The 14,187-nt window shown below is 41.2% G+C and overlaps 1 protein-coding gene across 1 annotated transcript; it reads right to left on the bottom strand.

The window, feature by feature from the left end:
• Positions 1 to 9,024: 9,024 nt before the first annotated feature.
• LOC132007166 (ferritin heavy chain-like) lies at positions 9,025 to 9,632 on the bottom strand. The gene has a single exon (XM_059385272.1). It carries the CDS (start codon positions 9,574 to 9,576, stop codon positions 9,025 to 9,027), a length of 552 nt encoding a protein of 183 aa, XP_059241255.1. The 5' UTR covers positions 9,577 to 9,632.
• Positions 9,633 to 14,187: the final 4,555 nt, after the last annotated feature.

Genomic DNA, 14,187 nt, shown 5'->3' with positions numbered 1-14,187 from the left:
GGCTCAGCAGGGTCCTGGGGAAACAGGACCCTCAAAGACAGACCAATACACAGGGAAGTGAACCTGCCTCCCATCCACAGAGTATCCTTACTTCGATGCCATTCCAGAGTTCTTCACAAACGTGGTTTGGGATCGATCTGTAACTGATAGCAGTGCCCACAATTCGGGAATGCAGATTGCAAACCTACATCCAAGAGGTAGGCAAAGCTGTGAACATTTCTTAAAAACTGCCAAGATACTTACGGTTTTCTCCGTATTTTCAAAAGCTTCTCTTGCTTCTTCAAATGTGCAGATTTCTTCCTTGCACTCACGATCAATGTTGCCCTGTCTTATTTCTTCAAAAAGTCCATTTGGGTAGCGTTTCAATACTGAATTGGCTTTTTCTCCTGTGAGGAAAACTAAGAAGAGATAAACTCATAAGCATAAATTTATAATCTGAGAAACATGCAGAAGCTTAATGCACAAGGTGACAACTGCTAGATGCTCTTTAGAAACCACAGCCAACATCCTCAACCTCTTCCCCTGAGTCAGCAGCGACGTGACATTAACTCCAGACCACCACCTGTGCTGCCCTCCTCCTCTTGTGAGCATGTCCTTTCGCAGTGGCAGTTGCCCTGGGCAGGGACAGGGACAAGCACAGGGACATAATTCGTGGTTAGATTCAGACTTTAGCACATTCCTGCCAACCATCAGTGTCTAAATATAGTGCACCACTTATACCCAGTGTTGTAAGCAGATGCCTCCAGGCATTGTGCTGTTGGACACGAGCAACCAAATCAAAATCCAGTCTCCAGACTACCAGTCTTTGTCCCCCTAAATAAAAATAAATAAAGTTCCAACTGACCTAGTAGTACAAACCCAGGGAACCCTTACTTGTATGAAAAGAGCTGACAAAACAATATCAAGAAATTTAGATGAATTTGGCCATAATTCATTCCAAGCAATACTAAAAATAGTTTTGTTCTGAATGTAGTTAAGTTAAATATATTTTGACACTTTAACATATCTAACCCCGTTCCACTCTCCTTCTGAAAAAGGAAATGATTCTTCATGATATACAGAGATATTGCATATGATCAATGTACACCCAAGATATCCTATATAATAAAATGCAATAGCTAGGAGTGCCTGGTTGACTCAGTCAGTTAGGTGTCTAACTCTTGGTTTCAGCTCAGATCATAATCTCAGGATTGTGAGATCGAGCCCACGTTGGGGTCTGTGCTCAGCAGCTAGTGTGCTAGGGTTTATTCCTCTTGCTCTGCCCCTCCTCCTGCTCACTGTCTCTCTAAAACAAATAAATATATTTTTTTTAAGGGCAGTAGCTACACACACACACTTATGGTGAATTCTTTTTATTTTTCCATACAAGTAAATTTAAACTACAATTCAATTACATATTTCTAAATATTCTTCCTGGGGTGCCTGAGTGGCTTAGTCAGTTAAGCTTCTGCCTTCAGCTCTGGTCATGATCCCAGGTTCCAAGGATGGATCCCTGAGTCACATCCATCTCCCTGCTCAGTGGGAAGTCTGCTTCTCTCTCTGCGTCTCCCTCCTGCTCTACTCTCTTTCAGTATCTCTTTCTCTCTCTCTCTCTCAAACAAAATTTTAAAAATAAATAAAAATAATAAAAATTCTTCTACTTTGGAGGCATATGTGTATAATACCATGAGAATTTAGTCCCTCTTAATGTAAAAAGCTTAGAAAATTTCTTAATATAAGGATTTACATATAAAATTTTTATATATCCTTGTATAATCCTTATAACTTCTAAGATTAGAAAAGGCATATTACAGACATTTCAAGACTTTTTTTTAAAGTCTGTATTTTCTGAAGATTTTTTTAAAGTATTTTGTTTTGTAAAGAACATTTTGAGGGGCACCTGTGTGGCTCAGTGGGTTAAACCTCTGACTTCGGCTCAGGTCATGATCTCAGGGTCCTGGGATCAAGCCCCACATCTGGCTCTCTGCTCGGCAGGGAGCCTGCTTCCCCCTCTCTCTCTGCCTGCCTCTCTGCCTACTTGTGGTGTCTCTCTCTCTCTCTCTCTCTGTCAAATAAATAAAATCTTTTAAAAAAATTTTTTGAGGGGCGCCTGGGTGGCTCAGTGGGTTAAAGCCTCTGCCTTCAGCTCAGGTCATGATTCCAGGGTCCTGGGGTCGAGCCCCACATCGGGCTCTCTGCTCCATGGGGAGCCTGCTTCCTCCTCTCTCTCTGCCTGCCTCTCTGCCTACTTGTGATCTCTGTCTGTCAAATAAATAAACTTTAAAAAATCTTAAAAAAATTTTTTTTGAAATAAATTTTAAATAGTGAGTGCTTTTTTAAAAAATGAATAGGATAGCAATGAATTTAAATTTTACTTCATTATAGAACTGTGTATTTCATACAATAGAAAGTGTGGATTTTTCACCTAGTATTTTTTTAGGGGAGAAAGGAGGGCAGAGGGAGAAGAAGAGAGAAAATCTTAAGTAGGTTCCATGCCCAGGGTGGAGCCTGATGTAGGGCTCACTCTCATGACCTTGAGATGCTTAGAATCAACTAGATGGCACTTGCACATGGTAACCAATGGTAGGCCCACAGTGACTGTTTCCATCTCCCCACACTTTATTAGTGTAGCCATCTAGCAAATAGATTTTAAGCATGGCTGAGTAAGGGATCCGGCAAATTCTTTTCCCAAAAAACAATGCTAAACTGGACAAAATAGTCAAAAATAACTATTTTAGTACTACAGAAATTGACAAAAAGCATACAGCAAATTGAGAATGGTTATTCAAAAACAAAACAAAACAAAAAACTGGGAATTTGTGGCATTTGTAGCCTAAACTGCTCCTATTCTGCCTCCCTGTCCCTTGCTCTGTGGTATAGTAGTTCTACTAAAATATAGCAGGCCATGAGGACCAATGGTCTGGATGATGGAGAGGGTTGATTTGATATAATGTGGAAAAATCTACACTCAGAGCTAACTCCATGGCAAACAGTTGAAGAAGACCAGTATCACAGCTCACCTACAGTTATAGTATGGGTTGGTGTGAATTACAGATAGGAAAATCAGCCAAAAATTTAAGAGAGATCTGGCAACAAGACAGCCATCATAGACATTAATAAGCTACCACATAGCCCAGCTATTTTGGAAGGCTATGTGTGTCTGCAAGGATGCAAGGGTGTGCACATTCTTCAGAAAGACCAGAGAAGGCCCCACAGTTAGCTTCTTGTCTCTGGCTGAATGTGAGACCTTCAAGGAAGTAAAAGCCATGGCAGACTTGTAAACTTTCTGAACTTTGAGTGCATTCCGCATTTTATGTATGCAGACCCAACAGCAAAGGCCAAAGTCTTAATGACTCAGGTTATGTTATGGAGTGAATGTGTCCCCCCTGCCCCTGAATTCATGTGTTAAAACCCCAGTCCCCCAATGTGACTGTATTTGGAGCTAAAACCTTTATGAAGTAATTAAGGTTAAATCACAAGTGTGAAGAACAATTATATAGGTTTAGTGCCCTTATAAGAAGAGACACCTCTTCACCACATGAGGACACAGCAAGAAGGCTGTGATCTCTAAGCCAGGAGAAGAGACCTCAATGAAACTTACCTTGCCAATACTTTGATCTTGAACTTTCCAGCCTTCAAAACTGTGAGCACTCCAGAATGGTGGCTTCGTTTAAGCCATCAGTTGAAGGTATTTTGTTATCACAGCACAATCTAACTATTCAAATACTGACTACTAAGCTATGGTGATGCACAGATGATATGTAGGTATTCAGGTTTAAAAATAAAAATAAGAAAAAAAAATAAGCAGAGACATCAGCTTCCACACACCTCAAGAGAGACTCTACAGAAGAAATCCAGACAGAATTTGAAGATGCTGCAATATAGTAAATAAAATGTCCACCTTTCAAAAACAATTGTAAGATGTGCAAAGATAAGCAATTTTGACGAATACACAGGCAATAGGTAGAAACTTTCTGAAGGAGCTTAAATATTAGACCTAGGCACAGATGTGAAAGGTGCTTTTAACAATGTCTTCAGAAATAAAGGCAACAGTATTCAAAGATTAAAGGAAAGCTTGAGGGGTGCCTGGGTGGCTCAGTGGGTTAAAGCCTCTGCCTTCCGCTCAGGTCATGATCCCAGGGTCCTGGGATTGAGCCCCTCATTGGGCTCTCTGCTCATCAGGGAACCTGCTTCTCCCTCTCTCTCTGCCTGCCTCTCTGCCTGCTTGTGATCTCTGTCTATCAAATAAATAAATAAAATCTTTAAATAGATAAAAATAATAGGAAAGCTTGAATGCAAAGATTTGTCAAAGAAGAATAACAGAGAAAATATAAAAAAGAATAAACTTGAAAGTTTGAACTACAAAAGTATAATAATTGAAAGGAAAAGATTCCTCAGTGAGTCTTAATAGCAGAGGTGAGCTGGCAAAGAAAGAATCCATGAAGTTGAAAACAAATCATTAGAGATTATATAATCTTAATCAAAAAAGAAAAATAGAATGAAAATTGACCAAGACTCAGAGAGCAGTAGAACACCATCAAGCTCACCAACATATGTGTAATTGGAGTCCCAAAATGAGAAGAAAAGGAATAAAGGGGCAGAAAAAGTATTTGAAGAAATAATATATATAAATTTCCCAATTTTTAAAAGGATTTTATGTATTTATTTGAGACAAAGAGAGAGCACAAGTGGGGCTCAGAGAGGGAGAGGGAGAAGCAGACTTCCCACCAAGCAGGGAGCCCAACACGGAGCTCTATCCCAGGACACTGGGATCATAACCAGAGCTGAAGGCAAATGTTCAACAACCGAGTCACCCAGGCACCCCGCTATCAGTGATTCTTGATTCAATAACTCTTACTGAAGTTAGAGTAGATTTGTTTGTGACTGGTCCAGTAGTGTAGATTGAGGCATTATTATTTTCCAGCCCCCCCAGGTGATTCCACAGGGCAGCCGTGTTTTGAGTACCAGGATGTTAATTAAACTTCAGTGCGCATATGCATCACCTGGGATCTGGTTAAAAATGTGGATTCTGATTCAGGAGTTCTAGAATGGAGCTTCAAATTTTGCATTTGTAATACATGCTCAGATGAGGCTGATGCTTCTGGTTCATAAACCACATTTTGAGTGACAAGGCACTTGCCCTGGTCTTCATAGCCTGGGATGTCTAGATCCTGCCCCAAGAGATTCTAGTGTACGTGTTCTGAGGTGTGGCCTGTGCCTCAAGATTTTTAAATGCTCCATAGGTGACTCTAATGGCAGAAAAGTTTGTGAACCTCTGCTAAAGTTCATGGTGTTTTTATAAATTTTAATTTTTATATTATCAGTAGCTCTAATATGGTTCTTTTTTCCATTTGTCACCCCATTCCACACCTCTTCATGTCAAAACATCCATATATATAGTGAAAATCAGAGTGAGGTCTTTATCCATTTGCTCCTATCCATCTCTGAGGAATAAAAAGTAGTTCAAGATGGAAAAAGAAGTATCAGGCAAACTGGATTTGGGAAGAATTAGTGAAAACATGTTCTAGGAGGCCATTTAAAAGGAAAGCTGGTTTAGGCAAAATAGAACCACAACTACAGAAAGTTGTCAGAGTAAAACTCACTCCTGGCCCTGAGTTCCGGGCAGCCGAAACACAGAACTTCCTTGCTGAGTCCTGGTTGCTCCTGAAGACCAAAGAAGCTACAGATCATTTTCTTCCCTTCTCAGTATGCAAGGTGACGTGGTTACCTAAATTAAATAATGTATCCAAGTTCACCCAAGATGAGTGGTTAAACTGGGATGTGAACCCAGGCGATCTGAGGTTAAGAAACCATTACAGCGGGGCGCCTGGGTGGCTCAGTGGGTTAAAGCCTCTGCTTTCGACTCAGGTCATGATCCCAGGGTCCTGGGATCGAGCCCCGAGTCGGGCTCTCTGCTCTGCAGGGAGCCTGCTTCCTCCCCCCCTCTCTCTGCCTGCCTCTCTGCCTGCTTGTGATCTCTGTCTGTCAAATAAATAAATAAATAAATAAATAAATAAATAAATAAATCTTTAAAAAAAAAAAAAGAAACCATTACAGCAAATGCCTTTCCAAAACAGGAATGTAAGAAGGATCCTCAGTGAATTGGTACTTTTTAAAACACAGAATTAATGCTTGCCCTGTTCTTCCTCATATCTATGGGAAGGGTAGATATTAATGTATATAACTAAGTATGTAAAATCTGAGACAAATCCAGAGAGAGAGAAGTCCTCAAAGTAGGCAAAGAAAGAAATAGTGGAAAAACCAAGTTTAACTGGGAAGAATAAAGGGTTATAACATTTTCTGGAAACTAAACTTAAAGGGCCATGATCCTCATTTTTAAAAAGTATTAAAGCACCATCATGGGAAAATGTGAAAGCAGATCACTGCTTAACTAAAGTTCATATTTTACTAAATACGTCAAAGCAATCTGTTGGCTTTAAAGAGATTCAGACTACCCATGTGTCTTTGAATATAGGATACAAAATCCATAAATTTTCAATTTTGACCTTTGTAAACTACACATGGTACAAAAGAAACAAAATGTTTTGAGTATTTTTTTTCCCAGACATGAACAACCGTAAAGACTCACATGGGTACAGATTTCACTGGGTCAGAAGGTGGACTAAGAGAAGGGAGGAGTTTTAAAGGAAATCAGAGAAAAAAAAAAAAAAACTTACAGAAGCATCTGTCATTTCCTTGGGAAATCCTTTTACTAAGAGATAATTTCTTTCTACCCATAGCCATGAGGACAAGGTAATAGGCTAACTGCTCTCTACATCTTGAAAGGAGCAACCTGAAACCACACTTACACCAGGAACAGGCTGATTTAGGGACACTGGGGATGGGCACACACGGTCACAGTCTGGAAGAGATAATGGTCAGGGTGGGGCCAGCAGCCCTCTGGGGGTTGGAACACCTCAACCCATCCTCTAACCGTAGCTGCCTGGGCATGAGGTTGACTGTGCCACGCTCTCTCCACACTCTTTCTTGGGAGCTTATCCAGGCCCATGACCTCAACACCGTCTGGGACTGATGTCTCTCGTATGTTTATTTCCAACCTGACATCCCACCTGAGCTCCAGATTCATTTTTCTGACCCCCTGCCTGGCAGTGCCCCTGGCATATCTAATAGGCATCTCAGATTTTACATGACATGCCTTCCCCTCCCCACATGTCCCCCAGCAGACATCCTCCAGTTAATAACTAGCATCACCGTCAACTCAGGGGGTTCGAGTGCAAACACCAGGGCCTGGATTATTTTCCTTATTTCTCATTCTTCACCTGCGGTCCATGAGCAAATCTCGTTGATTCACCCAAATCCGACTAGAATTTGTGTCTGTCACGTTTTCTGTAGCTTTCGGTCCAGCTCAGCCACCGAGGTCTCTCACTGGATCTGCTGCAGGTTCTCCTGATTGGCCTCCCAGCTTCAGCTCTTGCCCACTGGCTGCATTCGATGAAGCAGCCAGACTCACTGGCTTAACATTCGGGGGAATTTATTCTACTTCATGTTCAGTATCACAAATTTGAGCTTCAACCCTGACCTTGTATTTTTCAGCCATTCTAATAACGGAGTTTGGCGGTTTGTATACTCCTGCTACGTTAATGGAAGCAAGGGTACAATTGAAGGAGAACTTTGTATTTGGATATTTTGTAAGGGCAGTATGCATGTCTAAAACAGTGACTTATGGCACCTGGGTGGCTCAGTGGATTAAAGCCTCTGCCTTTGGCTCAGGTCATGATCTCAGGGTCCCAAGATCAAGCCCGGCATTCGGCTCTTTGCTCAGCAGGGAGCCTGCTTCCCCCCTCTCTCTCTGCCTGCCTCTCTGCCTACTTGTGATCTCTGTCAAATAAATAAATAAAATCTTTTAAAAAAATAATAAAACAATGACCTACAAAGTCACTCCCCTGTCTATATGGGAAGCCAGCGTAAGACTCAGTTACACTGTTACTATTGCCCAGGGCAAGCTTGTCAAAGAAATATTGTGTCATTCCTGTTTCTAAGATCCCACTGTTGCTACTCAGAAGCAACAATTTTTAACATTTGTGTATTTTAATAAGCTAAAAGTTTTCCAGTAAAGTTGAAGACTCCCTTTAATGCCAGCCTGATCCCATTCTTCACTTTTTCCATAGGGACAATCACCGTTGTAAATTGTAGACCCTGTTATTTTATGCTTTTTTAAAATTTTTTTTAATTTTTTTTAAAGATTTTATTTATCCGTTTGAAAGAGATCACAAGTAGGCACAGAAGCAGGCAGAGAGAGAGAGGGACAAGCAGGCTCCTGCCTAGCAGAGAGTCTGATGAGGGGCTCAATCCCAGGACCCTGAGATCACTACCTGAGCCAAAGGCAGAGGCTTTAACCCATTGAGCCACCCAGGCACCCCCCTTTTATACTTTTACCATACATATTCACCCACTGAACCCAGGGCCCCAGACCACCCACCTCAGTGCACCACCCTTCTGCCCCCACATTGTTTATTTTATTTTATTATTTTTTAAAATATTTTATTTATTTATTTATTTATTTGACAGAGATGACAAGTAGGCACAAGAGGCAGGCAGAGAGAGAGGGGGGAAGCAGTCTCCCCACTGAGCAAAGAGCCCAATGCCGGGCTTGATCCTAGGACCTCGGGACCATCATCTGAACCAAAGGCAGAGGCTTAACCCACTGAGCCACCCAGGTGTCCCCCCACCAACATACTTTTTAAAGGCAAGACTGATTTGTGTTTTCCAGGGTCCTATATAATATCATCTCCCTCCACCTCCCGAGATCCCGAGATGCATGTGGATGGGCTTAGGGGGATGCAAGGACTCCTGGATTCCTGTTTTAAAACCTAAAAGGTGAAAGATTTGCATGCAAATCAACCAGAGACCTTTTTTTATTTAGGAACCAAATAACTTTATTGAAACCGAACAACATTTTTATGGCAAAACTGGGAGAAAAGAACTGGAACCTTTTGCAGAAGCAATATGGCAATAAGCATGCTCGGCATGGTGATCAGGCCAAGTCACCATGCGGCCTGGGGCTATGGGGAAAACAGTCCCAACTCAGTACTTTTTGTCGCTGTCGCCCAGGGTGAGCTTGTCAAACAGGTACTCTGCCAGGCCGGCTTCGGGGGCCCCCATCTTGCGCAGGCTGGTGACATAGCCCCCCAGCTCTTTGACGGCCTCGACTTGCTGGTGCAGGTAGTGGCTCTCCAGGAAGTCGCACAGCTGGGCGTCGTTCTTGTCGGTGGCCAGCTGGTGCAGGTCGAGCAGGCTCTGGTTCACGCTCTTCTCCAGGTGCAGGGCGCTCTCCATGGCCTTCAGGCCGCCCTCCCAGTCGTCGCGGTCCGGCTTCTTGATGTCGCGGAGGCGGAGGCGGCCCCCGCGCTGGTTCTGCAGCTCCATCAGCTTCTCGGCGTGCTGGGTCTCCTTGCGGGAGCGGCGCATGAAGAAGCGGGCGAAGTGCTTCAAGGCCACGTCGTCGCGGTCGAAGTAGAAGGCCATGGACAGGTACACGTAGGAGGCGTAGAGCTCCAGGCTGATCTGGCTGTTGACGGCGGCCTCGCAGTCGGGGTGGTAGTTCTGGCGCACTTGGGAGAGCAGCGGGGTGGCCATGGCTGGCGGCCCGGGCACCAGGGCGAAGGCGAAGGTGGCGCGGAGGCGAGGGCTGCGCGGCGGGCGGCGGCGGGGCCGAGGGCGGTGGTGGCCTCGGAGATTTCCCAGCGTGAATGATGAGAAAGGCAGAAGGCAGACAGGCTCCGTGACAGGTGGCAGCAGCTCTGAGATGGGGCCAGTAGTTGGAAACCGTTACCCGGAACTGGTGGGGGAGGGGGAAGGAGGATCCGTTATGTGGGGGAGGGGGAGAAGGAGGTGAAGGATAAAGGAAAGGGGCGGGCCACAAGTGCTGAGTTCAGATTCTGTCAGAACCTGCATAAGAGAGGGAAACTGTGCTTAGCACCTGGCTTCTAATGTATTTTTAAGTTTGCATTAATTTTCCTAGTTTGCAAGAAGTTTATCTTATTCTCAAATTGTTCTATAGCAGCCTTTTCTTATTTTATGAACTAATTTTCTTTTCTTAAAATTTTGAGAGTATGAATTTCAATTTTTTGGTGAAATTTTCTGTTTCCTGTATATTATATCTGTTTCCCCCCAAATATTTCCTCTTGCTCATCATGATTTTCTCTTTTATTCTTGTCAAGCACCTGCCAAACCTTTGTTTACCTATATATTTAGGAATAAATGACTTGTTTAATTAGCCTAGGTAATTAGCAAAGATCTGGCCTGTAGTTGTGATGTTCATTTCACCAATATGCTTCTCAGAATGGAAGGTCAGGGTGTGTTAGTTATTCAGTGGTTTTCTTCTTTGTGGGCATAAAGTATGGAGCTTGGATAGGGACCCTCCCTTTTACCAAAATAAATATATTCTTTACATTGGAAGAGTATTTTTTTTTTCCTTCTGGGTAGGTATGTCCTCTTGTTTCTCTCCTGTGAAGATCTATAGTTGTCTTAAGCTCATTCACTGTCTTTGGAGTGTATTTTGGGAGACTAAAGGTGTCAGATGAAACAGGTGCTTACTTCCCATGGTAAGAAAGGGTGGGGGGCAAAGCGGGGCAGGAAAGAGGGGCAGGAAAAATAGGTCTGCTGTTCACAGAATAGCTCTTCCATCTCACAGCTGACCCTGGAGCCTCTACATTACTGCAATTTCATTTACTCTGATAAATTCAGAGTTTCTCTGAATATAACCACTTTTTCTACTGCAGGTGTTGCAACTTCTCTGAGTTAGCCAATCTGGTAGCCTCTTTTCCTGTTTTTCCAGAATTCCTCAGAATTTTTGGTCTCCTAATAGCACCCTTTTTAGTGTGCCTGTGTGTGTGTGTGTGTGTGTGTGTGTGTGTGTGTATAGATAGCTTTTGTGTTTAGTTCGCCACTGTGATTCAATTAGCTTTTTCAAAAACCGTTTAAAAATTAAACTCTACTTTTTGAAAAGGCAGTGCTTCTGCTCAGTTCAAAAACCACAGAGTTTCCTTGGCAGGCAGCCATTTGGTATTATTTGTGCTAATCAGTAGGAGAAAAAGAATGAAAAAGAAGAAATCACACTTATGTTAAGAAAAATCATAGAGTCAGAGTTAAGAAACTTTAGAAACATATTTTTAAGTGTACATAGACCACTTACTAAGACAGACCATATTCTAGACCACACCACAGATCTCAATACATATAAAAAGTACTCATTTCATGAAAATTTTGTTCTCTGATCACAATAAAACTGGATTAGAACTTATAAAGATATCTGAAAAACATTTAAACATTCAGAAGTTAATAATACATTTCCAAACAACCTAAGGGTCAAAGAAGAGGTCAAAGGGAAATTAGATATTATATGGACTTGAATGGAAACAAAACACAGCATATCAACACTTCTGACATGAAGCTAAAGCAGTGTTTGCATGCTAATTTTTGAAAGCTTTAAAAAATTCTTAGAAAAGAAGAACGGTTTCAAATCCATTATTTATTTATTTATTTGAAGATTTATTTATTTATTTGACAGACAGAGACCACAAGTAGGCAGAGAGGCAAGCAGAAGCCTGATGCGGGGTTCAATCCCAGGACCCTGGTATCATGACCTGAGCCGAAGGCCGAGGCTTTAACCCACTGAACCCCCCAGGCACCCCTCAAATCCATTATTTAACCTTATACCTTAAAAAGGAGAAAAGGAGATCAAGTCAAACGGAAGGAAGGAAATTATAAAGATATGAGCAGAGTTTGTTTTTCTACATATGTGTTAAAATGAATAAGTTATAAGTTAAACTGGTTCAATAAATTGAAGAAAATTGAGTCCTAATGTTTAAGAAGTTTGCTTGTGTACTGGAGATGCCCCCAAAGTAAGAAGACTTGAATATAATTTTATAAAGAGGGAGATATCTCTGGTTATTGACTAGAGATAGTAGGTAAAACAGGAGTCTTGGTCTAAATAAAACTCCTCAAGGTGAAGATATTTAATCATTTCAGATTCAGAGACAGGTAGAGATGAGTTTAAATTTTAGCTCTTTCATGTTGTAGAAAAGTGATTTTTATCATATTAATAAAAACTGTCTGAACAACAATAAAAAATATGAGCAGAAAATAGTGAAATAGAAACCATAACAAAATAAATAAAAACAGTAGGTCAAAGCAATGAAATCAAAGCAGGTTCTTTTAGAAAATTAAACAAACAAACAAAAAAATAAATCACAAACAGACTAATCAGGGAAAAAGAGAGAGAGAGAAGACACAAATTAACCGGTTTCAGGAAAGAGAGAGGAGATATTACTACAGATCATATGCTCATTCAAAGGATGATGAGGGAGTATAACTGTGATATAAGAGATATATTTTGATTTTTCATCCCCAGTTCCTCACCAGGTGTTCTAAACCTTTGTAATTTTCTAAGTGATAAGAGCAATAGAGTCATCTTTGTTATAATAACTGTTTTTTTCCCTAGCTCCTGAAACAGCTCTGGAGTAATAAAGATGAAAGGAGCATCTTTTGGTATTCATAACTAACTCCTTTCAACCACACCTGAATTTATGACAATGATGTGACTTTTGGAAAGCCCCTAAAGTTGAAGGACTATTTGCTAGACGAACTAACCATGTTATTTCAGCCCTTTCTCCTAATTCAAGGAAGGAAAAGACTAGAGGTTGATTAATTGATTTATTTAATCATGCCTAAGTAAAAAGCCCCGGTAAAAACTCTAACTGAAGAGATTTAGAAAGCTTCATTGTTGAGCATGGGGTGGTGCTGAGAAGGTGTAAAACCTAGAGAGTTTTCCCCGCACTTCCCCTTATACCTTGCCCTATGCATCTCTTCCATCTGGCTGATACTGAGTTGTGTCTTTTTAAAATAAACTGGTAATCTAGTAAGTAAACTGTTTTCCTGAATTCTATGAAACAGTGTAGAAAATTATCACAGCTGAAGAGGAAGTCATGGGAACCTCCAAATTAGATTTGCAATTAGTGCCTGAAGTGGTTGGTATGTGGGGAGTCTTGTAGGACTGAGTCCTTAACTTGTGGGATCTCTGCCAACTCCAGGTAGGTAGTGTCCTAATTGAATTTTAGGACATCTGATTCATGTTGGAAAAGTTGGAGAATTGCTTGGTATGTGGAAAACCCCCACATATTTGTTGTCAGAAGAATTCTCTTCAATAATTGTATACCCCTGTACCACTGGGGATAAAAATACATGTTTATAAAAAATAAAAATTATATTAATAATTTTATACCAATAAATTTCAATTTTATACCAATAAATTAAAAAACATAGATGAAATTAAACTACAGGTTAATCTAATGTATGAACAGAGGTACAAAAATCTTATATACAAAAGTTACCAAAACAAATCCACAGTGACCATGTTGTATACATATAGGTACTAATGTTCATTAAACAGGAAATATATACCCTAAATAGCCCTCTATCTTCGATTAAATTGTATTTTTCATTAAAATATTCCCACAGAGAAAACTCCAGACCCACTGCCTTTACTGATTAGTTTTGCTAAATATTTAAATAAGAAGCAAGTAAGTTATACAAACTCTTTTAGAAAACTAAAGAGGAAGGAATACTTCCCAATATATCTTATGAGGCCAGTACTACCCTGATATGATAACCAGGCAAAAATACTACAAGAATGTTACAGACCAGTTTCCTTCATAAATATAGGCACAGATAGGGTGCCTGGGTGGCTTAATTAGTTAAGCATCTGCCTTTGGCTCAGGTCATGATCCCAGGGTCCTGGGATCAAGTCCCACATTGGGCTGTCAGCTCAGTGAGGAGCCTGCTTCTCCCTCTCCCTAAGCCTCCCTCTCCCTCTGCTTGTGCACACTCTCTTTCACTCTCTGACAAATAAAATCTTTAAAAATACATAGAGAGACACAAATATTCTTAACAATGTGTTAGAAAATTGAATCCAATAATGTACAAAATAATGGCTTAATGTGACTAAGTGAGGTTCATCTCAGGAATGCAAGGCTAGTTCAACTTAAAAAAAATCAGTGTAATTTATCTTATTAACGGACTAAAGAAGAAATGCCATAAAATCATCTGAATAGATTCATAAAAAGCATTTGGCAGGGGCGCCTGGGTGGCTCAGTGGGTTAAGCCGCTGCCTTCGGCTCAGGTCATGATCTCAGAGTCCTGGGATCCAGCCCCGCATCGGGCTCTCTGCTCAGCGGAGGGCCTGCTTCC

Source organism: Mustela nigripes, chromosome X (genome assembly GCF_022355385.1).
Source record: "Mustela nigripes isolate SB6536 chromosome X, MUSNIG.SB6536, whole genome shotgun sequence".
NCBI lineage: Eukaryota > Metazoa > Chordata > Mammalia > Carnivora > Mustelidae > Mustela > Mustela nigripes.
Note: the sequence above shows the minus strand (reverse complement) of the source record. Positions and strands in the feature narration are given on the sequence as shown.

What these genes read in the sequence shown, in the direction of transcription:
- LOC132007166 (XM_059385272.1), bottom strand. Translation starts at nt 9,576, where the DNA reads ATGGCCACCCCGCTGCTCTCCCAAGTGCGCCAGAACTACCACCCCGAC.